The sequence below is a fragment of the Pomacea canaliculata genome, linkage group LG2, assembly GCF_003073045.1.
Source record: "Pomacea canaliculata isolate SZHN2017 linkage group LG2, ASM307304v1, whole genome shotgun sequence".
Classification (NCBI taxonomy): domain Eukaryota; kingdom Metazoa; phylum Mollusca; class Gastropoda; order Architaenioglossa; family Ampullariidae; genus Pomacea; species Pomacea canaliculata.
Window position 1 is genome coordinate 40082801 of NC_037591.1, and position 26611 is coordinate 40109411.

Consider the following 26611-nt stretch of genomic DNA (forward strand, 5'->3'; position numbering starts at 1 on the left):
GCAAACTGGAGACCCATCATCTTATAGTACATCGTTTAGAACGAATTTTTTTTTAAAAGTAAAGCACAGGAATAAATAAGATTTTTTAAAACTAATTTCTCGAGTTATTAAAGTTCTTCTATATCAAAATTGTCTCTAGCTTTTCTTTTTCTGTTAATGAATTGTTTTCTTGATATATCATGACTCTTTGGATTTCAAAAGAATGTACCTCATTATCGAGATTGTCGAAAATGACTAGAAATCAGCATCGACTATGCCTGATGGGTGGCTGGTGATAGGCAGCGCAAAGAAATATTTTGTCCTGGATCTGGTGTGGATATTCTAATCCCTAAAGTATTGTTCAGAAATAAAATCCGCCTAGTTACACGGAGCCAAAGAGTTTGGTTGACCATGCACAGGAACTTGGGTCCACACGTGACATGCTTTGAGGCAATCGTGATAAATAAGGAGAGAGAGAGCAGCTTGACCTGAGAGGAGTTCGAGCTCATGTGTTAGGACAGTGTCTCTTGAACTCAGTAGAATACTCAGTCGTGAGTAATGTCAGTTGTACAAAACTAGCAAAGCTAAGTTACATTTGTATTTTTACTCGTCGATTAGTCAGGATCTTCGTAGAGTTCGTCTGCTATATATTTATGTCAAATATTGAAATTCACAGTAAGAGTGAAGGTTTAGAGAAGATGGCGCACAGGGGCGGCACAAGGTTGTGATGCACCCCAGGGGAGAAACTAATATTGCGCACCCCTCATATCTCTCCCCAAAAAGAGAACTTTTATCATAAAAAAACTATTGAATAATTATACCTATAGGCTGAAATCCATTTTCTTAAGTCAAAATTTAAACAATAAATATAGGTTTACATAGTACTATTCATGCTTACCGGGGTTTTTCTGATGACTCGCATTCGTAAGCACACTTGCAGTCTAATCATTTAACAGTCATTCCACAAGTCCAGACACAATGCCAACCTACCTGTAAAGAACTACTTTTGGTGACAAATGAACCTTATAGCCTAGCTGAATGTGCATCGCGTGTAACATTCCTTCTTTCCACACAATAGCAGAGACAAGATTTACCTCTCGGTTTTTTACCGTTAACTCCCACCTGCAGACTTTACCTGGCGTGACTGTCACAAGATAAAGACAGAGATAGAACTGTAATGGATCCGCTCGCACAATCGAATGTTAAGCTTTAAAACACAGCTAAACTCAACCACTTGTATGGATATTGAGACAAGAAAGGTAGTATAAGTAATAATGAAATATTAATAATGAAAATATTAGGAGAGAAGTCGTGTTAATAAAGCTTTAAAATTAAAAAAGAACTGATTTTCTGCAGCTCCTTTGTCCAGTCCTGATAATCTGATGACACTGGTTATTAACTGTGACAGATATATCTCTACCCTTTCCATCTAAGTACCTCTTAATTTCTCATCTTACAGAAGAGCCAACAAGTAAAAATCATGGTGTCCAGGTTTGCCCACACTCATTCCAGTAGCCAGCACCACTCGCTCCATGTCTAACCTGATCGAGTTTGTTGAAAACTAGACAAGTATATAGCCTATAGGACTTAATACGCATTATATTTTATCAAATCAACAAACAATACAATTTTACCAATAAATTAAGCGTAATACACCCATTGAACCGAAAGCATAACAAATTCAAAAATTAAATAGGAAAGGATAGAAGAGAGAACGGTGAATCTGGTATGGAGTCCTATATATTGCAGGGATCCTCTCCGACCAGCCCCATTCCCATCCACCAACGCCGCCTTCCCTTCGCCACTGTAACTCCCCCGCCCTCTACTTCCCCACTAGTAGGTGATCACCTTAACTACATACACCACCTCCACACACGTTCTTTGAACACACAGGACAACCTGTCCATGGGCTTCTCGTTTTGTTCTCTAGTAAAGCCCTTGTTGCTGCTTTGTTCTTTTTCTTCAAAGCTGACGTCCCTCCCCCAAGAAGATCACAGGATAAAAAGAACACAGTCGTATTGGACAATGTAACGAGCATTTCCTTGTTTATCCAAACGAGGAGTAAAAAAAAGTTCCACCTCTACGATGTATTTACCAGAAATGTTTGTAACCCTAAACCACTTCTCGCTGGAGTGTGGCGAGCTGTAGCTACACCCACAAACAACTTTGCTCGAATTTCAGCCATCTTATTGTGCTAGAAACTTCATCATCAGCAACACCAACATCAAATTCTAAACTTTCCATATTTGTTTTTATTATTCTTTTCCCCTACACGAGAAAGCCTTGAGAAACTAGAGTTTAACGACCAAATGTTACAGACAAGGAAAATGTCGGGTGTCACATACCAAGGAAGGAAGAAAAACCAAAAATCATTTTAAAATTGTAGGTCAACGATATAAATAAAAATTTGAAAAAAGATTTCAGATATTAATAGAGATTTATCTGCTGTTGACTTCAAATAATTTGCAGCTTCGACATTTTTTGTAAAACAGCAAGAAAATTCCCCCAGAAAAGTGTGATTATTTGTCAAGTTATTTCTTCCAGGTGTTCAGCATCTTCTTGGATATCTTTATGCAAGAATCTTCCCTAACTCAAATAATAACCTATTTCCCTCTTCATCAGCCAATAAAAAAATCGCAGCGAGAATTCAAACTATTAAACTTTTTGAAAACTTATGATTATCAAGGATAATATGTAAAGGTTGTACAAGCCTTTTGTCATGATTCATTGTATTTATCATTTTGTGTCGCATCAAACTAGCTAAGCCAGGACATTAACATTAAATTAACGGTTGTAAATCTCTACCAGTACAGTATAGAAAAAAATGCATACTATATATATTCTTTGAAAACATAGGGTTAGTGGTCTGAAACTTCAGCTTAGTGGAAAACGTGAAGGGAAATAATTTTCAACTTTCAAGGGACTAAAGCAACTGCGAATGGGACAAATTGAAAAGCGGACTTTGAATTGTGTTTACAGTGGACAGGTCATGAAATATTAAAGATTTGCAATCAAAGGATAGTTTGATAAATGTTGCAAATATATCAGTGTTAAAAATGTCGTTAGATATTATGATTTAGTTCAGAAAGCTTCATACTGGACACAACGAAGGAAAGTTGTTTGCTTTAGAAGAAGCTTTATTCTGGTTAATGAAACTCAAAACTTGAAGGTTGTTGATTTACAAGGTCATTGGTACCGAAGCATCTCGGCAATTGCTGACACATCCACGTAGGAAATTGTTCACACTTCAGCAACCTTTTTATTCCAAATACAACTACGATCACATGTAACTGCTACTTAGTAGCACTAGGGAACTTCGATTACCTGAAATAAGAAAGAGGGGCAGACACAGGTATAAACAATGAAAAGAAGAAAGAAAATTGCGTTCTTGATAAAAGAGAGGACTGTTTTATGCTTTTAGTTTCTAGGAGCAAGTTTTCATTCTAAGTAGCATTACTATTTATGTGCTTTAAAATGTGGCCCCCAAAGCAATCAGTGCTGTCTACTCATTTTGTCTCCATTTCTCAAACTGATTAGTCATTGCTTAAAGACGATGATCTGACATTGTCTTCTGGGAAATCCTGTGTGTGTGAAAGAAAGAGTGAGTGACAGTGGTACACACGGGTTTGGGTAGAGATATGTTTCTTGTTGTACGCTGCGCTTTTTTCTATTTTATGTTTTCAATGTAACTGCTTGGAAAAAGAAAACCAATTGCATTGGGTAGTGTTATGATAAGTGTTACCTTTAGGATGAATGTTTTCGTGTAGAGTTTTATTGTAGACAGAATGACTAAGCAGGCGAGAGATCAAGGTCAGGATTCAATAAGCTGACATCTGTGATTCATTTTTCGCGCATGCGTAGTATACCACTAGATAACATTTCATAACTCTCACGAGATTCGCGTCAATGCATCTTGACTTCCATAAAATTTGTTTAAATCGTAGGTGGTCTGAGAGTTCTATATATGGTTTCTAATTTCACATTTTTTCTATCATTGAGGTGATTCTGTATTATGTCTGTAACTGTTGTTCAAAAAAAGAGAGACAGCACACACCATCTCTCCTGCTCTTTCATCATCTGTGGTGTCACCTGCACTCTACAGTGCATTTAAGACGACGAAGATAACTAAATAAAAGCAACGACAACAATTTTAAAATTTTAAATAAATAAATATAATTTGATTAAAAAGAAAACACAAAGCAAATATAAAAAGATATTTCCCCAGAAAGCCTCTACTTGAAAATGACACAAAGTTTCCACTGGCACCGGCACCCTTCCTGAATCTTTATTCAACGGTGGTCGTCAAAAAGCTCAAATTGGGGCTGGATAGGACACACCCTGTACAGACCAGGTGACACTATTGCCAAGAAGGGACTAACTGGAACCCTCAGGAGAAGAGGAGAGTTGGGAAAAGAACAGTAGAGAGTGAGGTAAAGGGAGTGGGAACCACACGGGTTCAAAACCGAGTCCGTTGATGAGGTGTCTCTGCTTCCCTATGCTCCTCGAGGGGTAACAAGGAATAAAGTATAGCATGTTACTTTTTCTTGAAACATCCTGTGAATGACTGATTTACCTCTCCATCAGCATTCATATGTGGCTTCCTGTCCTAAAACCAAGAATAATCGTCATAATGGTTTATTTGTTAGCTATTATTATCTTGACTTCTTACGGTAAATTCGTGGCTAATTAATTTGTTTTAAAAATTACACCCTAGCCATGCATGTGACCTTCGCCTATGATGAGGCTACACAACTTCTGGTTTGATGTTTGCTGTTTAAGAAATTTATTATACTGTGTAAATAACGAGGGTTACGTTTCCAGCCTTAAATCCAACTTATTCATAAGTTTATTATCACTATTTATAATTATCTACTTGTATTTAAGTAGGATGTAAACAGTTTACCAATACAACTAAGGATAATAATTTATCGATACTTAGCTGGGCAACTGTAAGATCCTTTGTGCTTAAATATCAGACTAATTCACCATTCTACCATCGCGTTAGAACTTCTTCCGTTTCTCTCAGATTAGCAGAAAATTCTAGTTACCATTCTTCTAGAACTTTCAAAAATTCTTCATTTCTACAGCTCGCAAAATTCGAACGAGAACTGGCTTAGGGTTATGAATATATCTGGTAAAGCTATCGTAGGCTGGCGGTCATATTGTTGTCTATTTCAAACTGAGTTTACATCAAACGAGATGAAAGGTGAGAGACGCCTCTATCAGTTTTATTTTCGATAGGGGAGATAACAGTCGTAATAGTCCCAACCTCACTTTCGTGCTACCCTCCCCTTACGATGCTCTCAACGATTGCTCCGCGTTGCGGTTCGGTCTATAGTAAATGTTTTGCTGTTCATTGGAGCCAGAAAAGTCTTTATCACACATGACTTAGGACATAACTATACCAACTGATACATTTTATAGTCCTCAAGTGAAAAGACAACAGTCTTGTTGTGAGCTTGCTAGACATATGGCTCTGCTGTGTCTGCTCCTGTTGGGAAAAAAGAGTAATAGAAGAATTTACATGACAGAAAAATACAAATATAATACAAACAGGTTTCAAAGTACAGGAGACTAATTATTTAGAATTATGCTCTAAATGGTCATAAGTTATTGTTACTATTTACAACAATTAGAACGTTTTACTACAAGCTAATGTGTACTGACGGTGGTTGTGCCTTTGATGATTTGAAAGCAATAACCTTAAGGCCAACTGGCATGTGGTGCCACTACTAACCATCAAAATAAATAAATAAAAATATTCACACAGTCCCAGTTTTGGTATCACTCACCAACTCCGATTTAGAGAGACTACGTAAAACCTATAAGTTATATATTTAAAGATGGCTGCACTCTGATTACAAAATTACTGTAAAATCATGATCTAATATTAATTTATGCACAAAGAAAATTTTAACATAACTCAGGCAAAAATGACTTTTTCTAAATGAGTTTGTGTAAAATACTGCTAATATATTTTATTAAACGACCACCTTAGAGCAAACTTTCAGGAGCTTGAGAGATTTTCTGGAATATTTTTAATAGTAAATAATTAACAGTAAATTTTATATCCTACCAATTCAATAAAGCCGTTTAAACACTTTTTGTAGCATCGTATCATAGTAGAAAATCAAAACTTTGAGTGTTTTATTCTACAAATAATCTACTAGCTATATATATATATTCATTTGCATTATACTTGTGTACCTTTCTGCTGTTATACCATGCGCTCTTTTGATAATAGAGAAATTAGTTCAGATTTAGTGTATCATCGACTCAAATAAACTCAGCATGTACAACAATGTAATATCACCGGTCAAGAAAGCCTCACAACGACTTTACTTTCTTCACAGGCTGACTGGACTTGTGGTCCAGTGTCAAAGGACAAGGATGGAGAGTGGACTGTACTGACATTCTCAATCACAACACAGCAACACCACCCAGAAACAATCGGACTGGACCAGGAGGGTGTGAAGCTGGTAGAACTACTGGTGTCTCTGTTTTTACAGGGCGTGAGTGTGTGGCGGACGAATCCCACCCGCCTACTATCTCTTTTGTCGCATTTCTTCTGAGGTTTGGTATAGTCATGTCGAGACAAGAACATCCCTCCTGAGAAACAATTTCCTTTCCAAAATATGTAGCTTCACTAAAATCCGATGCAGCACAATGTGTCTAGAAGTTGTTGTTTTTTGTTTTGTTTTTTTTTTTTTTTAGCAAGAGTTAGGGCATAAAATCTTTTTAAATATTCCTTATATTTGTGAGGTTTTTAAGACAGCTGAATGATTTCGTGACAAAGCTTAATGTTCTTCTGTTTGACTATCAATGTAAACTACTAATGTAAGTATAAACAATAAATTCTTCTTTCCTCTCTTGCTAATTATGAATGCACTGAATATTTAACAAAATTGGCTTACTGAGTTAAGCTGTTTGCGGTTTAGTTTTGTAATTTTGAAAAGTTATGTTTGCTTACTTTGATTGACTATTGACATAAGAAACTTGATTGAGCTATTGTCTAATTTCTCCTAGGCTTATTCAAAAGAACTTTGATAATTAAAATTTGATAATCATTTCTCGACTATTTCCATATATTTATTTGATTGTAAAAATGTAAAGATGATAAGAAAAAACATTTTTATAAATGACTTCATTTTAATTTGTGAAACCTGATAAGACTGCTAGATGAGCCTACCTGTAAGGCATTGCAGAATTGTCATGTTCTTGACTATTGGAGTGGGAATTATCACCCTCCTGTGTAGGAATGGACCCATTTTCTATTATCAAACCTTGTTTGACCCTTGTTTCACCTGCACAAGAAGAAAAAAAGGTTTTAAAAGTAACTTTATTTTATTTTTTGAAACCTGATTAGACCATGTGCTAGGTGAACCTACCTGTAAGGCCCATCGGTGTAAGGTAAAGAGCGGACCCATTTCTAAGGCCAGTCGGTGTCAGGTAAAGAGCGGACCCATTTCTTACACTTTGATCGAAGCTTGTGTCACCTGCACAAATCATGATCCGAGAACACACACATGTACGATCTCAATCATCTATTTATTGATAATCTATACAGACATAATCTTATCTGCGGGGAAAACGATTGTTGATGACAAGATTAACATGGGGGGGGGGGGGTCAAGTAACAACGTATTCTGTATGAGTCTTAAACAAGTTTTTCATTTTGTTTAGTGAGATATTACGGGCTAGGTAGCGGTAAAGCTTACAAATAACCAGGTGAGAAGCTGATGGCCCTTTCTTTCCGGGCTGATCGCTTATGAGAAAACATGTCTTCGTTGTTTCTATATCTCTCGTGAGTATTGATGGGGACCTTGAAGGAGCAAAGAAGCTAATAAAGACTATTGCAGACTTTTTTATGGGTAAAACATGCGTTAGGTCTTGTAGAAATATAAGCTCTACAAGGTGGGACAGTAAAAGGTCGAGTTGGACAATGGCCAAGGCTGTACTCGAACGTAGTTGTTAAATGTTCCCTCGTTAGCGAGTCAAACACAAAATATTGTCCCCGTGGAGTGGGTATTGGGGTGAAAAGTTACGAGGTAAATCTTACCAGCCACGACGACGAAATTGTGCAGAAAAAGCCCCATACTGGGCTCAAAAGCCAGTAAATACAATAAGGAAAGAAAAACAATATTATACAAGTAGTGGAAAAACCTGTCTGTCGTTGACATTGGACAAGCATATCACCACAATCCTTCAACCAATCATCAGCTAGTCACGTGAACTGAACGGAATACCAGTCACGCCTCAGGTGACAGCAGGGAGTAAAGGCACCTATCACACCCTCACAAGTTGTGACATGGCATTGAAGGTTTCTCTGTGTAGCCATTATGTTTACAAGTCGTGACTGTCCATTTGCTACAGACGTTGTTTGCATATTCGCTGGTGGATGCTGCCATCCGGGCTACCACTGTGAATGTTTGGATGTGAATGGTAGCATCTCCACATAAACGTCCTCTAAACGCTTGTACTGTAAATATTTATCTACACCAACTGTTATAGACTACAGAAAAGACATGTAACTGTCGACCAAGAAAATATTTTTAAGTTGATCAACAGAACAATGGAACAAAGGTCTGAAAGATTATGTAATGTAATAGTAATAGAAGTCAGGTACGTAGTAACTTTAGGTAGACAACAATAAGAAGGTTTCCAATGAAAAGCTGATTTGTTAGAGTGTTTAAAATAAGAAGTGATAAATGGATGTATGTAATCATTTAAGCGTTTAGTGATGATATAGAGAAATATATCCCAACCTTGAGACCTGTGGCTGTTTACACATGCTAAGACGAATATTTGGAACAGGGTGCGAGAAAACCATGATGTGTGAATTATTATTTTCAGTAGTAGTCACAGTATAGACACAGATCCTGACTATCAGTGTCCTGAAGCATTAGACCCAACAGACAATCAACTGAGTGACAGACTTTCTAAGCCAACAGATTTTAAACGCTTGAGTAATAGGATGACAAGACTGGTATAGTAACAGAGTCTTAAGGACCAAAGCGAATATTCACTACTAGTTCATCCTTCTCCTTGAAGTCTCCATCACCACAAGGAAACCAGGGCTTGACTAATGTAGGTAACATTCTTGTCCTCACCCACTCCCGACCAGGTATAATAAATGTTCTTGATTACAGTAAACAAGCTCTGCTCGCAGTTATTTACATGGCAGAAGGAGAAGACAAGTTTTATCAAGTAAATAAGGTATATTTTGACCAGTTATTCTTGGCTTGACAATAACAAAAGCATACTGAGTGTGCTTACCTGTGTCATTAGAGTTGCCCTCTCTGTAACCGGCTTGAGAGCTCTGGTCATTGTGTTGATTATTAACACTTGGATTATTATATGGTGTTGCTGTCAGTGACTCCAGTTGGACATCAGGTGTGTTGCTTCTCTGCGTGGAATCCCCATGTTCTTGGCTATTGTTTTGACCTGTGCATCGTATCATTCCCATGTCACCTCTTTGTGGACACAGACACATTCACCATTATTCTTCTTATGTCACTCATTTAGGGAACGAGAATTAATAATAATAATAATAAGGTGCATTAAGATTATTTTAACGCCATTTGTTCTTTGTAAATGTCATTAAAAGTCAAGGCAAATCAAAGCACAAGTCAATGGACATTAAATAATTTAAAATCATCTTTGTACAAAGTTATGGGTTAGCTGAAGAACCACCTGAGAATCGTTGAGAATGCAGATATAGAAGTGCGACTTGATTTTTCCGACTGCCGTGTTTACTATAACCCAACTACACAAGCATATAGTGTTATCATTTGCTTTATATTTTAGAGCAACTGTAGTTCCTTCATAAAAGCGGATGACTTTGTGCTTAAGTAATGAAGTCGATTGCAATAACCAAGATATTTGTTTAGTTTTAATTATTTTTTCTTGTTATACATTTTAGTTTATTTGCTCAAATAGTATGCATCTATCATTACTGTACAAACTAATTGTAGGGTTTGGTTAGGAGCAAAAGTTTTGTTATGACTACAAGTGTATATACAGGACTGGGAAGACATGCATCAACCCAGCTGGTGTCATGTTCCTTACAACTTAGTTTCCAAAAAACGAAGAGTGCGATGATGACAGCAATTCCTACGACAGGGGGCACAACACAGACAGCAATGATGATCTTGGTGCTTGTGCTCACAGACTCTGCTTATGAAAAAGAAAAAGGAATTCGTGATAGAATGTTACAATATTTCTAACAGAAGATTAAGGAACTCTTGCACATGCTATGCTTTGTCTCTCTCCCCGTCCCTCCTGTAGCTCTCTGTATAGAACAGGTAGTGTGAGACTTTAATGAAGTGTTGCTTCGTTTTTTGTTTTTGTTTTTGTTTTTTTTTTTTTTGCTTTGAACAGACCTAATAACAAAACAATTTTACTCTCAATTAAACGTTCTACTATATTTTGCCTTTCTTGTCAAATTTTTCATAACAACAGACTGTAGCGAAAGTCTCCTTCCTTTAGTCTCACTTGCTTGGTCCAGCTTGTTGATTGTTTACACCACAGGCGTTGACTAGTATTGCAATCCTCATGTTTGCCAGCTAGAGAGCCCTGAGAGGGACATTTAAATCTTCGGGAAGGTTGGAAACTTGTATTTTAGTGTGAGTCAAAGCCTGAAGGCAGATTTGACATATTTTCTCTACATGTTGTAGAAGGTCTAGCCGCTACTAATCCATGACAACTAACCGTTTAACAGTCTTGGCATCCTCATCCATAGTATAATCTGTTTGCTTATATTGAAAGCAGCCTCTTGTAGGTGGTGGTGGAGATGCCCTGAAGACTTTGTCGACAGCCCCCGATACCAGGAGTACAATTGTTAATAGGTATTTATGTAAGGACACTGATATTTAAAATAGGGAATGCATGTAATAACCGTGCACCATAATTACAAGTACATGGAAATGCAGTTATAACCAAGTACAAAATAAGTTCAGTGTTACCTGCTAGTATGCATGGATCACTTGTAGAACTCGGTGTGACCAGATCACTTGCTTTTGTTGAGCTTTCAGTAGCTGGACTTTCACTTTTTGCTGTAGTTTGATAAATTATAACAATAAATAAATATCACAGTTAAGCGATAAAATTTAGAAAAAAGATATTTGTTTTGCTGCTACTGCAAGTGTATTTTCCTGTATTGAGAATAGTTATTATGCGATAGCTAATGTGGGTATTAATTATTATTTCTCCTTCTGTAGTGGAAATTCTCACATTTAAAGTGCCCTCCGCCTTTTTTTCGGACCTAATAACTGAGACTAATGTAGCTGGCAACTTTTCTCGATACTAATCACTAACCACGACAAAGACCCTGGACTTTAACTGCAAAAAGTTGTTGTGCAAGTTGCAGTGACAGTTATTGTTACTTTTCATAATACAATGTTATGCTGGAAAACAGCTGATGGAAGGTAGCCCATTAATCTAAAACTAAATAGGTTACCTACTAGATCCTCCGTCCTCAGTGAGACATTTACTTCTGTTGCCAGGTGTGGGTACACAGATGTAACTACAACCACCGTTGTTGCTTCCACATCCGTTGGGCCCTGTGATAACAATGAGGCAGCCAGATGTAAAATATGAAAGGTAGAATTTCGATGCCTTCCCCTTAAAGATATGCTTTAGACATCGGAAGTGAGAAGTCTAAACATGTTGTAGTTCCTTTCTATCATCACATGATAGTGTTCGCCTGTGCAGTGTGTTTGCAGGTAAACTATTGCTGTCTACACGTGACCTGCCCACTGACCTTTATCTTCTATTTCCTCAGCGTAGACACGGATGTCATTTAATTTCGAGGGTTGGCCGAAAATGCTTCTTCCATTACTGCCGTCCTTCCCATAGCGAACTATGCGTGTTTTTATCGTCTTATTGAGATTTAGAAAGCTGGAAAAGATTACTTAATATTTTAAAATGAACTAAACTGGTTTATCTCTACATAGAAGCAAGTATTTAGTGAAACATAATTTCAATATTGGTAATAATAAACATATTTTCGACATAAAGTCAGCTGAAGAAAAATGTTTATCAGCAATACTAAATAGAAATAAAGAAATGAACTGATAGCACTACCAACCTCCAGTCCGTCACAAAGAAGTCATTGAGATAGAGGTCCATGCCGTGATACACTAATCCTGGTTGTGGTAGAATCACCGAAGTTTTCCTCCCTTCCAGGTCCACCCAGCCTACCTTCTGTGTGCCACCATCTGCCCAGTACAGTCTGCCTTCTGCACGCGAACATCCACAGAATAGAGAGAGAGAGAGAGAGAGAGAGAGAGAGAGAGAGAGAGAAAGTGAAAAAGAAAATAAACACACAAACATAACGACGAGATTCTAGCAAAAGTTGTTTCTCTACAAAGTCATTTATATAAAAATTGGATGGAGTGATAAGCAAAGATCTCACCGACTGTGTCGAGAGCGATGGCGTTTGGTTGTTTGAGATACTCGCCCCCTGAGACCAGAGTCTGACGTCCTGTACCGTCATAGTTGGCTCGCTCTATGGTAGGTGTGGCGCCACGGTCGCTCCAGTATATTACACTAGTTTGGTATTTATATCCGTACGATGAACTTTGCGCATAAATAATTATCTTAAAATAATTTGATTAACTTGGTTACATTTGACATTATACGTCTTATAATATCATTAAGAGAGACGGGATTTGTGTGTAAATGAATCTGCATGGCGTGTGTTTGTACGCTAGACAAATCCTTTGTATACGAAAAGGTTGTAGAGTGTATTTGATTGGTGTATTTATTTCTCTATCATCTTTAAGATGTCCCTTTAACTCCGAATTAACTATCACTCGTATAGCTAATGATAGCAGCATTCCAAAAGGCACTTTGTTAGACAACGAGAAAGAATGAAAAATGGGGGATGGAGTGAGGGTACTGGTCGGCAGAGCAGCGTTACGTCCCCTGTCAATTTAATCTGTTAGTGACGGTTTGTGCTTCTTTTAAACTCTTTTGCGCAATGACTCTTTATGACAGTTCCCTGTGTACATTTTCTAGTACTTTTTTCTTCTAAACCTGATATCTGGGACAAGACCAATCTGCCTATAATGCTATCTACTCTTTTGAAATATTCTCACCGGATCAACTATTTTTCTTATTTATTTAGGAATTCTTGTCTTCTACATTAAATTAATTAGTCTATCTTTAAATTAAATATGTTTACCCATTGTGTTTGTCAAGTTCGATGTCCTTCGGCATGTCAAGTGAGGAGTTGATGACTATTCGATGAGTGTTGCTGTACATGGTGATCATGCCGATGACTTTATTGCCTGCGTCTGTGTAGAAGATGAGCCTGGACAGTGCGTCTACACACAGGCCGTCTGGTACAGAGGCTGGAAAACATAACTGTAATTATTAATTTTTAGACAAACCATCTCCATTATCATTTGCTATTTAAGTTTGTTAGTTCTTAGAGATATTGAAATTTGAATACAGTAGTTAGAGATAGCTGTCGTGAGGAAGTTGAAAACACTAAACATTTTGTAAAGCAAAATTGTTGGGGTTTTTTGAGAATTTGAAGTAAATAGTAAATAATTTAAATTGGTTTTTTGTGTACAAGTCTACTTGAGCCATTTATTAAATTCCTAATAAACACTAATTATCAACTCGGGCCTCCAGCGCACACCCCGACAAACAACACAAAGCAATGTTAGTGAAAGCAAAAACAAAACAAAACAAAAACAAAAACCAAACTTACGAAGTAGCAAGAAAGTAAAAGCCGAGAGAGCTTACAAAACAATGAAGGATTAAAATAGCATGCAAATAAACTAACTCCATATCTTGGCTAGGTATCTAAGGTGCCTCGTTAACATACTAATACTAATCCAGATACCTCGTGAGTCAAGTAATCTATTCTATATGTTGTATCTATATAGTGTAATACTGTGTTTGAATGAAAAAGTTTACCCAATCCTAAATAGCGAACAAGTCGAGCATCACTGCCGTTAAGATTAGCTGATCGGATGGTCTTCTCCCCATTGTCTGTCCAGTAGACACGACCAGTCATCGGGTCGTAGTCAACAGCAGTAGGGTCTCGTAGTCCATTGAGAGGAATTTCATTAATGGTGTCGTGTCGATGTCTATGTTGTGAAACACCCAGATACCCGATAGCAGAGATGCGGTAACAAGAGAAAACTTTAGGGAATGATGGCTGAAGGCAATCGAAATAATTGTAGTCAGCTTAAATACTGTTAGAATATAATAATAGCAACAAAACGCAACGTGATTACAGTTTGGCAGAGTTTGCAAAGTGTATTTTGATGAAACAGAACAGGCTTATATAAATAAAGCTCATTGTTCCTGAAACAGTTTGGAGAATTACCGTGGTTAAAATTACTTTGCTTTCATTACAGCTTAGCGTTTTGTGTGACTGATAGAGTAATTTAGACGAAGAAATACAATGTTTTTCTGTATAAAATGATTTTAAATTGTTTGCATATATGTTAACATTGTAATTTCTTGAAAGTAGAATAATGTTTTGAATAGTTTTCTTACACATTAGGGTTTATTTTTGACGGTAGAGTGATTTAAACAAAGAAAAAGAATGTGTTTATTCATAAAATGATTTTACATTGTATATAGCTATACATAACCCTAATTTCTTGAAAGTAGAATCATGTTTTGAATAGTTTTCTTAGTTTAATTTCTTTAGTTTTTATTATACGTCTACCAGATCATGTGACAAGTGTGTATCCACCCGTAATAAAACATTCATGACATATTGTACAGAAGATTTAGGTTTTTCCCACCTGCAGTGTAGCTCGCATGGAAGCCACCTGCGGACTGAGACGAGTCAGAACGGAATCTGATCCACATGTGTTTGATGTCGATCGTCTGGTGTACCCTGTGGTGTTGCAGTAGATACCCAAAGATGAGACGTCCCTGAGCCGCCATCTCTAATCTACAAAAAGAACCGTAAGTTAAATTTTGTGAATTATTGTAGAAAAATGTCCCTAATAACAAGGAACGTCAGGAAGAGTTTAGTCATTCATGGCTTTAATATGATATTTGGATAAAGTCATGTTTATGTATTGATGCTGAGTGTTTGTAAGAGTTATCACCCTTTCCCTTCCAATAAGTACAAACTCCCGCGTAGAGAAAGCCACTTACAAATTTTTTGTAAGAAAGAACACTTGTGGGACAAAGAGTGTTGTCAGTGACAATGTGTATCCGTCCCAACATACACCACGATTTGACATTTGTTTCTTTCTTGTCAATATTTGTAAGCGTGTCAATAGCAGAGGAAGTGTACTTTAAAAAGTATTTGGTATTAATCTTTACTTAATTTAAAGTAAATAATATTGAGCCTCACCAGTTCCTTAACAACTTTCTTCATAGATGCTAATGACATTAATTACAAAACAAACCTTGACAAACGACGCTCTAATCGAATCAGTATAGACAAAACCTGTTGTTTGTTTGTGAACAATCAACTCAGACGTGAATGCGCGAGAAGTGCGAGAAAAAACAAATACTTTGGAATCATCGGAAAAAAAATTGAGAATTACTCATGTTGCTACAGTAAGTAAACTAAAAGATCTAAATCTTTAATTATATTTTATACCTGTAGATAGTCCTGCTTACAGTCAATAATATCAGCTGCCAGCTCAAAGCTTAGAAATGTCAAGGTGATCCGATATCCTGTTGGTGCTCTGATGATGTAAACACAGTCCTGATCAGGCGGGTACTGACTCGGGTACAATGGTGACGTAATGGAACCGTACGAAGCATTATATTCACCACCACAAGCTAGAAGACAAATATCAATTAAAACGATAAAGGATTATTTTAAAAAGAGTCATGTGTTTACAATAAGAGACCAGTGAGTGAAGTGTAATTCACCGCCACAAAGCTAGGAAACAGATTTTAGACTAAGCTAACCTTAAGCGAAAAGTCATTAATATCTTTGATGAAATGATAAGAGAAGAATATAATAACCCTTTTCAGCTACTAATACTTATGATAATAATATTTATATTTATAATTGCACACCACGTACATCCGGCTCACTTGTTTTTATTAGTAGTTTTACCTGTGTGTGTGTATATAAACTGTTTGCTGACTTTAACATATGACAGTCGGTATTGATAAAATACTCAATTAATTAATAAAATAACCAAATACATTTAAGCAAACAGACAGACACGTGTATTTCTACATAATTTCAAATCGTTTCTAAACTTGAGTTTACTAGTAATCACCTTGCACTTGTTGATGAATTCCAAGTGTGAAGGAAAACAAAAAAAGAGGAGTGATCATCTCGTTTGCTGAAATGAAAACCAAAACATTAATAACCTGATTATCCGTTTTAAAGTCGTCCTACCGATGATTTAGTCTGATACATGTGGAATAATATGATCAGGCGGGTACTGGCTCGGGTACCACAGAGACGTAATGGAACACCCCCACCCAAAAAAAAAAAAAAAAATACATACACCACCACAAGATAGAAGACGTGAATAAATTTAGGAAGTTTCAGTGATATTTATCAAGATTTCTGTATTTTCCTATACACGGTAATCATCAAGCATGCCTAATTTCGTGTGTATTATGATTTTATTTTATTGAAAGGCTAACTAAGTGTTTGATAACAAATAAAATGTATTTTATATATTGTTAATTCAAACATTATTTTTTTCTGTACAAAACTAACGTTTCTTGAAGCGAAAACTCTAATTTTACTGCTTGTGCTTTTAGTTTCTTTGTGTGTGTGGATGTGTGGCTCGATTGGGTACCAAGCGCTTCAAAAGTAATAATGAATAACAGACACAATCACGTACTTAAACAGGGAAAACAACTAAGTTTTACACAAACCAAACAATTTTATACAAATACGGACAAAATAAATTTAAAGACACTCATTAAAAACCAATAAAAATAAAGCACAAAAACTAACTTTATATCTTAATGATGTGGATTACGGATGAGTCTTCTATAACGTTCTCCAAGAAGATGCTGAACACTGGAAGAATACTACTGACAGATAATCACACTTGTCTTGAAGAATCTTTCTTGGTATTTTATCAAAAAGCTGCAAATTATAGTCAACGGCAGATAAAATCGAATAATTTTTTTAAAATATTGTGCAAGATTTAAATTTATATCAATACCATAAAAATTTTACATGTTTGCAGTTTCTTACTTCATTGTAATAAAATATTCTAAGTTTTTCTAGTTTATATCTTTTGGTAATTAAATGCAAGTTTCGCAGGGTTGTCTGGTGTAAGTCAGAAGGATAATAGAAAGAAATGTTTGACCTTTAGTCTTTGGACGAAATAGAGCTACGTGGGACGAATTGACTTCTGGTGTGGGACGAAATGATTTTGGAGTGAAGTGACCTATGACCGAAATACATTGTGGTGCAGTCGTTATGGTGATTTCCGTTTGCTTATTTCGGGTATCTAAATGTCCGTGCACAAAGCACATACTTTGTTTACACATTTCATGCCTTTTTATGGCAGTTTTGGATATAGGATTATATTTCATATTTATACTGCTCTAAACACACAATTTTAAGCATTCCATAATATAATGAAAGATCGTAACTGTATGGGAAGAGAAAGAACATCGAAATTAGGCCAAAAGTTAAAAGTTGATCTAAAAATTTTTTTATACAATGTATACCAACGTATTCTGCCAATGACATATATTATTAGAATAGACGTTAGGATTTAAATATTACTTATTATTTTCTTATAATTCACGATGTTGGAGTACAAGTCCATTTTGAATTGAGTAATCTACTCAATTAGAGTAATTTATAATTGAGTAATTTAACTACTGCTAAAATGGTGCATTTATCAGCTCAAGCTTGCCTACCTTCGAATATAACAGTATCTGTTTGGTCTACTTTTGTTTTCCTTTTTCTCAGAGGGTAAAGGGATGTAATCCATATTGGAGCCAATTCTGAATATTTCAGTAGTTTCCTCCCTTACATATTCATTCATTCACTTAAGCACAGCGAGACGTGTCCCACAACACTACTAGTGGGCACCCGTTAGCACAATACGATTCCACCGATTGCCGATTCGACTACCACGCGAGCTGATTACACTTCTGTTGACAGACAACCCATAAAGTGGATTCGAACACAAATTAATCATCTTTATAGTGATTCGACCACCAAAAATACAAAAAAAACAAAAATCCCCCCAACCACCCCAAAAAAAAAAACAACAACAAAACAACAACAAACAACACCCCCCCCCAAAAAAAAAAAAAAACAACAACAAACAAAACAAAAGAAAAAAACAAAACAAAGAACAAAAAACGACAAAATCAAGTTTTACGTTATTAACTTCATTTTTAACTATTGTTAATTGCGACCTGTAGAGTGTGTGCGTGTGCACGATCTATGCGTGCGCGAGAGGAGAATAGAGAGCGATTAAGAGAAAGAGAGCGAGAGAATACCTATGAATACTGAGTATGCGGTGACAGACTACAGGAACCTCAGGACAGCTTTTTGTCACATGCTGAGTATGCCTTTTAAACAGCTATCTCTGTCTGCTCTGTATGGTGCGCACCAGGTGCACCCTTTCATTAATTGATATATTTCATGTAAGACTAGATGCAACGGCGCGAATCTTGTCAGTTATGAAGCGGATAGCCGAGTGGTTAGAGCGCTGGCGTTCAAATTTACTGTCACCACTGAGGTTGTCTCCCCTCCCACCTCTATCTCATGTTACACTGCACATACGCCTGCCTTTTCTTACATCAGGTGCTTAGGCTTGCCAACAAACCACCCTAGACCCTAAATAGGGTAACTGGTACCTCGCCATTTAAGTTATCCCATGACACACAGCAAACTTTCCAAGTCGACCCATCTGGCGGTAATGGGTACCTGACTCCATAGAGGGTTGCAGAAGGTAAGGCAGCACCTCACAGCCACACTCCAAAGACCTCAAAAGGTTAGGTGATGACCTTTACCTTTAACTTTACCCTGTGAAATGTTCTCCAGTCGTATTTTACTAATGGATGAAAAGCAATTCACAGTGGTATTAAAGAAAGTAAAGAATTATTTATTTCTTCTCATTTGCTCTCGTACGCTGCAATCGTAACTTGATATAATTTTCAAACAGTCGCCACAAACTTATCATCCTTGAATATGCCTTGAACCTTAGTTATGATTGTCGTGCTGACGATAATTAACAAGGAAGACCGTCAGACTTTGAGCAGCCACGGACAAGTCAGTAAATGTTGTTCTTGTTTAGCCTGTAAAGCATGTTTCGCCAATAGCGAGTGTTTTATGATAACCTTGACCTCGACCTCTTGCTTTCTGAGTCATTCTACAATAAAAACCGACACCAAATCACTCAACCTAATTTTTTTCACTCAACGTAACCCAAACAAGTAAAAATAACTTTATAAGGAGATATTTCTGTTCGTTTTCTTTTTTCCAAGTATTTACATGAAAATTATAAAAAAGAAAAATGTTCAACATTTATTTAGGAGCAGTATTACTTTATTTACTTTCTAACATTGAACGTGACAACCGTTTGATCCAGAAAATCATTGCCGACATTATCACGAATGCAAAGTCGTCAATAATGTGCATTGATGAGGATTAACAGTTTCTCTATTTCTTTTTCTTGTTTAGCTTTTGAACACATACACACAGACACCTTCCTAAAACTTCTGAATATTTTTCATCAGTAAACTTACCTGCGCTTTTCATCGATATGCTAACCTGTCCAGTTGAGCATAAACCGAGGGACTTGCAAGCAGGACTTCTTGTCTGTGATTCCAACAGTCTTCTGGTCCTTGGCTCCACAGACACTTGTGATCTACGTCCTTAATAAAGGCAATCAGCCAATCGTTTAGTGTTACCTTTGCTGTGAGCCCAGTACTTCCCTGGCAACGCCACACTCGGCTGAACAAGCTTTATTTGGCGCTTATACCTTGTCTATGAAAATCCCAATGAAAAGGGTTTATAGAAATCGAGGGTGGAAGGGTTGGGACTGGAGTCCTGACACTCGGAGGCTAAGTTTCTTTTAGTCAGGACCACAGCTTTCTGCTTTATTTCATACAATAATATGAAGATAAATCTTGAAATGTTGACAAACGGTGACAGTAATCACTGTAAATTTTAAAGTGTATTTTATCAGCTTTATACAAAAGTCAGTAATAAATTCACCAATGACATTCTGAGCTTCAAAGCCTAAAAATTAAAATAGTTTTATTAGATAATGTAACACTTTTGTGTTGTCTTATTTTTTATATATTTTCCACCACCTTTATTTTTACTTTTGCTGCAAAATTTAAGCTGAATATCCAAATAAATATGTTAATAAAAGCAAAGAGATTAGCAGCCGCACTAATTAATACAAAGTTTATCTAAAGCTACAAAGAGAACTTACTAACTGTTCTATTCTTGTGTTAGGAACTAGTGTATGCGTCCTACAAGTAGAGTAGTGGGTTTTTTTAAAAGTTCTTAAGGTGAATGTTTTCCCCACTCTCTACCTCCTACTACCACGCTTTTGATTTCACCTCAAGAAGTGAAGCAGAGGGGGACAGAGAGGTAAAACCGGATAGAGTTACTTCCTCGTTTCTTTATTGACTAGTCAGAGTCTCATTGTACCCTCACATGCAATTTTGGGAAATGAAACCGGGTAAAGGGTCGAAGTGATATAAGACATTTTGGGATTAGATAATAGTTAATAATAGTAATAATTACTTTTGTCATCACTATTGTAGTCGTTGTTATCATCATTATCATCAGCGTCGTCATCTTTGCCATTCTCATTATCTTACTGGTCAAATAAATTTAAAGAAAAATTGTTTGCTTTTGGATCACTTCAAGCTTTCAATCGAGTGAATTTTATTTCAACAATTCACGCGATATAACATTCAGTTCTTCCAGACGTGTCAGGCGATGATTTTCATTCTCCTTGCTCTTCCATCGTGTAGCCTGGCTCCCACTGTTATTGCCGACGTGATCGGCGAGGGCGAGATCCACCTTCTGGACGCTGGTCGTCTCCTCCAGCCTCACGATGCCTAACAGAGGCTGCAATTTGGTCTTTAGGTTGTGAACATTACTGGCTGTCGCACTTGTCTGCACCCTCACAGGGTAAACATGGATACATCTGATATATTCCATTGCCTATATCCGGTAGCTTCCCGGTAATGACATTACAACCGGTTTTTCCATGAGAACTATTTTGATTGTACCAACAATACCGGGGACATCACTCAACTAGTCGTTTTACACATCCAGGGTTGCCATTTATGTAGGTAGTCAAGCTGTTTGGTCCGCATCAAGCAAAACTGCTAATGTTCAACAACTTTGCGCAATCCTAGGAGCTGACACTGTGATTGTCAGGACAAAAATGGTTGCTGACAAATGGCTGATTACAAATGGCGGATTACAAATGGCTGATTACAAATGGCTGATTACAAATGGCTGATTACAAATGGCTGATTACAAATGGCTGTGCCAGAAATCAAACAGAGCGTTACTTCCTTGGATTTCTGGTTTACAAGCAAAGACAGCTCCACTACAGTGTTTGCTTTAGGTGTACGCTACCTATCAGTTCCCGCAAACTCTTTTGATGCGGAACGAAGCGTTAGCCAGTACACGGGAGTAAAGGGAGCACAGTGTCAGACATTCACTGACATAAACATACCCATGCATGTTAAACATTCATGCAAAACATTAGTGTACTTTCATCAGACTTTGTACCTTAAAGTAAGGCTATGCGCATGTCATGTTTTTACCGTGTTTTCTTAATGAATCACATAAATTCACCGTGTTTTAGCCGGTTTTTTTTTTAGCTTGGTTTCGTAGCTGCCCTATTCATGACCCAGTGTCTTGTATCCTGTTTCCTATCTGTAATGACGGTTATTCATTGCACGACACACGCAGCAACCTACTGTCGCACGCCCCAGCTCCTGGCTGGAATGTCTTTCAATAGATAGACTTGTCCTGAATATAAGACTGTGGCGACTGTTTGAAATTATGTTTAGTTACGATCGCACCAGAAGGAAGCAATCAGGAAAAAGTAAATGATTCTTTTCTTACTTTAAAACACTACCTCTGTTGCTGATGTTTATAAAAATTGAAAAATTCCATTGAAAAACGACCGTTGTGTCCTCCCGCACTGCTGGCAGTGCTGTTCCCTCCACCCCACATCCCCTTCCACCCTACTCGTGGTCGCGCGAGCGGCGCGAGACGGACAGCAACAGCGGATGACGTAGTGGCCACGCTGTACAGTACAAATAGCGGATGACGTAGTGCCCAAGCTGTACAGTACAAATAGCGGATGACGTAGTGCCCAAGCTGTACAGTACAAATAGCGGATGACGTAGTGCCCAAGCTGTACATACAAATAGCGGATGACGTAGTGCCCAAGCTGTACAGTACAAATAGCGGATGACGTAGTACCCAAGCTGTACATACAAATAGCAGGCGTAAGGCAGCGCTCTTCTCTCGGACCGGGAACTGAACCTGCTGGGTATGGCATTAAAGCTTTGAGACTGAGCAGTCCTTTGTGCCGCCTTTGGTCCGCTGGAAATAGCGGCTCGTGACAGTCTTTTGTTCCCCTCCCCGGGAGCGGCCCGGTGGCGCAACGGTTAGCGCCTGTCACCAATACAGTGAAGGTTTGCTGCTGCCCAGAGTTCATTTCTCGTCTCGGGCACGCTGTTCTTTCTCTGCACGTGGTATCTGTTTACAGGGCTGGCTGCTTGCCGTAATATAGCCTCAGTTGCTGGCACGGTGTAAAACACCAATGCCCCCCCCCCCTCCCCGGGGAGTTGAGCAAGCTAGAAGTACCATCGTGCTGCAAGGCACCTGCCCTACGTTCAGTAACGCTGGCGCTCACTCACACCTGTGAGACTCTGTGAAACCCTTGGGCGCCTGTTAAAATGGCGGCTGCCAGCGAAGTAGAGAATGTAGTTTGGTTGATGGACATATTTGACAGCGACGAAGTCAAATTTGGAAAAAGTCTTTTTACACATTTCAAAAATGGCGTGGCCCGAAATTCGGGAGCAGATGAAAACCATTTTTACACCATTCGTGGTCAAATTCTCCTTTATCTGAAGCAGGAATATCATCTGGGATGTTCTTTCTTTTGTCATTCGACGTTTCAGATGCATGTTCACAATGTCTCGAAAAGGACAGATAGTGTAGAATGTCGGCGAGACTTTCGTTCAAACGTATGTCCTTCGTCATATAAGGGAGATAATTGTGTTCATAAATGCCTTAACTATCTTATTTATTAAGTTTATCTTTTAAACCATGAGCTGTAAAGGCCTAAAAACTTACAAAAATGCATCAGCCCAATGTGTATACTGAGTAAACAAACGAGCCGGGCAAAATCAGCCACCCGTGTTGAGTGCATAAAGAAAGAGTTAAGATTTCATCTATGTGAGAGGTTAGTTCTACTTACACAGCAAAAATCAAAATATTCTAACTGACTTTTTTCTTTTCTTCTACAGGGATTCCACCACTCATGGATCGATTTTGGGTGTCATATTTTTCTATCTTTTATGTAAATAAATTGTTGGATTTTTTCTTATAAATAATTATTTCAAAAATAAGTTTCATGGGATTAAAAAAATTATTGACTATAACTTTTATGTAAATAATTGGATGAATGCTTGTTTCATGTTCAATATTTTTAATGCTTTAAAATATGTAATCTGTTAAAAATGTTTTTTGTTGTAAATAATAAAATTGTTTAATGATATCTCTTTCCTACTATTTATGCGTTGTGAGGAAACGAAGAGATTTTGAAAAGCTGTTGAATGTTTTCTTCATGGTGTGTCAGCCTGTGTACCAGTGTAAGTAAAAGTGTGAGGTAGGGTGAGGGATGCAGCAAAAGAGGGGTGGGAGTGCGGAAGTTTATGGGACTTTCGTGGGAAATACGAATTTTCATGGGCGATAGGTGGGTATGCAATGGTGCTTTCGTGGGAAGGTGGGTGCGTCTTTCGTGGGAAAACAAGGGAACTCGGGGAATTCCCTAAACGGTCCCCTTAGGGTCCCTCTTTCAAATCCCACTGGGGCTCCAACTTTCTTCCCACCAGGGTCCCATGAGGGTCACATGAGTTCTTTCAGGCTGGGAATGATCTTAAAGGTTGTGAAGTTCATCTGAGTATTATTATCTGAGAAACTCTCCATCTTACACAAAAAGAAACATTAAGTTTGCATGGGTATGTCATCAAAAAAACATGTATTGAGGTTATATCGTTTTTCCATTTGCATACTATAATAATGCCTAATGTACTGTCAATAAACTATTTTTTAAAAAATCTGCAACATTTGGGCAAGTTAATTTTAAATGGTGGGATTTTATGTACACTGGCACCAGTAGTCTGGTGTGATGGATTTGGGCTATAGGTTTTGCTAACAAATTATGCTAATATTATATCAGCCTATTTGTTTTTGGAAAGCCACATGGCTTGATTGAAGGTGAAGTGTTATACATTTGAAAAGGTCCATTATCTTTGACATTAAATGTGTAAATTGGGTGTTTGTATATACTTTGTTTACTTGGCACTTGTGTGTATGGAAACATTTTACCAAAACCTAGATTTATGATTTTATCACCAAAAAATGTGTTTATACACTGAATTGAAACCAATATTACAGAAACAAATCACTTTGTAAGGATCTTACTACTGCTGATACTACTACAACACAAAGATGGCCAGTTTATCAGTTGATAGACTACTATTGTGAACGATGATTTTGCTTTTTAGGTGTGCCATTTCACATTTTGTTTTGCATGATTTGCCCTTATCTGATAACTTGACCAAAACAAAAAACACAGACAATCTTTTCAAGCAAAGGCACAAAGAAAACTAGGATGCACTATAAACACAAAGCATGTAGCATAACTTTTATCCAAACAAAAATGTTTAACCCAAAGTACTTCTGATTCTCAGTGAGAAAAATGTAAAGAAGAATTACAATACCAAATGGAAAAGTTGAATGAAAGATGACTTTATTAGTTCTCTAGATTCTAACAAGATTAGCCAGCTAACAAATAAAGTTAATGAGTTGTTACAAAAAAGAGGAAGTAGACTCAGACAAGATTGATACACTAACCCAAGAGGTATGTAATATTATGGTGGATAGTGCTAGCAGTTGTGGTCTATTCTCTCATGCCAGCAACCTTGAAATATTATGTCTCTAGTCAAAAGCCTATAACTTAGCCATGGCTTTACTCCAGCTGCCGCATGAAAAGACACAAAAAAGCAGCAAAAATGGTTTATGAAAATTAGGTATCTAAGATGTAAGGACCCAAAGGCATTTTGGAACACTCTAAACAAGAATAACAATGAAAAAAGGAAATCCCGAGCTGCAATGAACTGTTAGAGCCGTTTAAGAAGATAAACCACTCTTGTAATGAAACATTTGAGACTGATCTACCTGTGCACTTACCTGAAGCTAGCAATTACTATCTGAACACTGAAGTATCTGAGAGTGAGGTTGGCAATTGCCTAAAAAGGCTTGAAGAAAACAAAGCTCGGGGAAATGACATCATAAATGAATTTTTACAATTCTCACAACCAAAGACCCTGACTCTACTCATTAGCAACAGGTCATGCCCTTAAAGAATGCTTCGATTAGTTCTTGTTATTCCTCGAGGATCATATGGCCACAACAACACCTCGCCAGCGGACCAGCTATAGGGCAACCCCCATCAGTTTGGCCCATGAGGTTCTGATGTCCTTTGCTTCGCTCTCTACTGTTCTTTTTCATGTCTTCTTTAGTCTCCCAACTCTCCTCTTCCCCTGAGGGTTCCAGTCAAGGGGTCTGCCTGGCAATGGTGTCAGCCTCACTTTCGTGCTGCCCTCCCCTTACGATGCTGACAACGATTGCTCCGCGTTGCGGTTCGGTCTAAAGTAAATGTTTTGTTGTTCATTGGAGCCAGAAGAGTCTTTATCACACGTGACTAAGGACACAACTGTACCATATAATACAACGTAGAGTCGTCAAGTAAAAGAACAGAGTCTTGTTGTGAGCTTACTGTTCATCTATGATTTACGAAATCCCTGGCTCTGCTGTGTCCGCTCCTGTAGGAAAAGAGACAAATAGAAGAATTTGCATGAAAGAAAAATAAAAATATAATACAAACAGATTTCAAAGTACAGGAGACTAATTATTTAGAATTATGTTGTAAATGATGTTAAATTATTGTTATTATTTACAACAATTAGAACAATTACACGCTGATGTGTACTGACGGTGTTTGTGCCCTTCAATTATAAGCCTGTGGCCAACCAGCATGTGGTTCCATGAAAATAAATAAAATAAAATATTCACACGGTCACAGTTTTGATATCATTCACCAACTCCGATTTAGAGAGACTACATGAAACCTATAAGTTATATATTTAAAGATGTTTGCACTTTGATTACAAAATTACTGGAAAATCATATTTTATATTAATTCATACACAAAGAAAATTTTAACATAACCCAGGAAAAAATGACTTTTTCTAAATGAATTTGTGTAAAATACTGCTAATATATTTTAGTAAACGACCACCTTAGTGCAAACGGTAGCGTGAGAGATTTTGTCTAACATCATACTCTGCAATAAATGTATTTGTAATAGAAAATAATTTACAGTAAATTTTATAACCTCACAATTTAATAAAGCCGTTT

The 26611-nt window shown here is 37.3% G+C and overlaps 3 protein-coding genes and 1 long non-coding RNA gene across 8 annotated transcripts in view; all 4 read right to left on the reverse strand.

Annotated features, from left to right (window-relative positions):
• LOC112556888 (low-density lipoprotein receptor-related protein 4-like) overlaps positions 1-26611 on the reverse strand; it is a 260038-nt gene that overhangs the window by 78617 nt on the left and 154810 nt on the right. The gene's annotated exons all lie outside the window — the stretch shown is intronic.
• Positions 1-26611, reverse strand: part of LOC112556893 (low-density lipoprotein receptor-related protein 4-like) — a 111344-nt gene that overhangs the window by 19837 nt on the left and 64896 nt on the right. For 3 of the 4 annotated variants that reach the window (XM_025226326.1, XM_025226325.1, XM_025226324.1), the window contains exons 7-10: positions 12395-12528; positions 12068-12218; positions 11741-11877; positions 11442-11540 (exon numbers count right to left, since the gene is read on the reverse strand). In XM_025226326.1, coding sequence (XP_025082111.1) covers positions 11442-11540; positions 11741-11877; positions 12068-12218; positions 12395-12528 — 521 coding nt within the window. Of the gene's footprint in view, positions 1-4135; positions 5471-7168; positions 7284-7367; positions 7476-9255; positions 9424-10047; positions 10156-10943; positions 11034-11441; positions 11541-11740; positions 11878-12067; positions 12219-12394; positions 12529-26611 lie in introns of those variants that run through there. The other variant, XM_025226323.1, reaches the window with a different exon arrangement.
• Positions 14879-19758, reverse strand: LOC112556916. Of its 2 annotated transcripts, none has more exons than XR_003097855.1 (5): positions 19663-19758; positions 16898-16963; positions 16203-16268; positions 15566-15750; positions 14879-14902 (listed from the first exon to the last, which is right to left on the reverse strand). It is a non-coding gene; the product is annotated as an uncharacterized LOC112556916 (long non-coding RNA). The 2 variants fall into 2 exon arrangements; XR_003097856.1 differs by having other exon boundaries at positions 16898-17032; positions 19663-19748.
• LOC112556894 (low-density lipoprotein receptor-related protein 4-like) overlaps positions 24458-26611 on the reverse strand; it is a 47767-nt gene continuing 45613 nt past the window's right edge. Inside the window, exon 15 of the mRNA XM_025226329.1 lies at positions 24458-26016. The gene's annotated coding sequence lies outside the window, so the exon portion shown is untranslated. The remainder of the gene's footprint in view (positions 26017-26611) is intronic.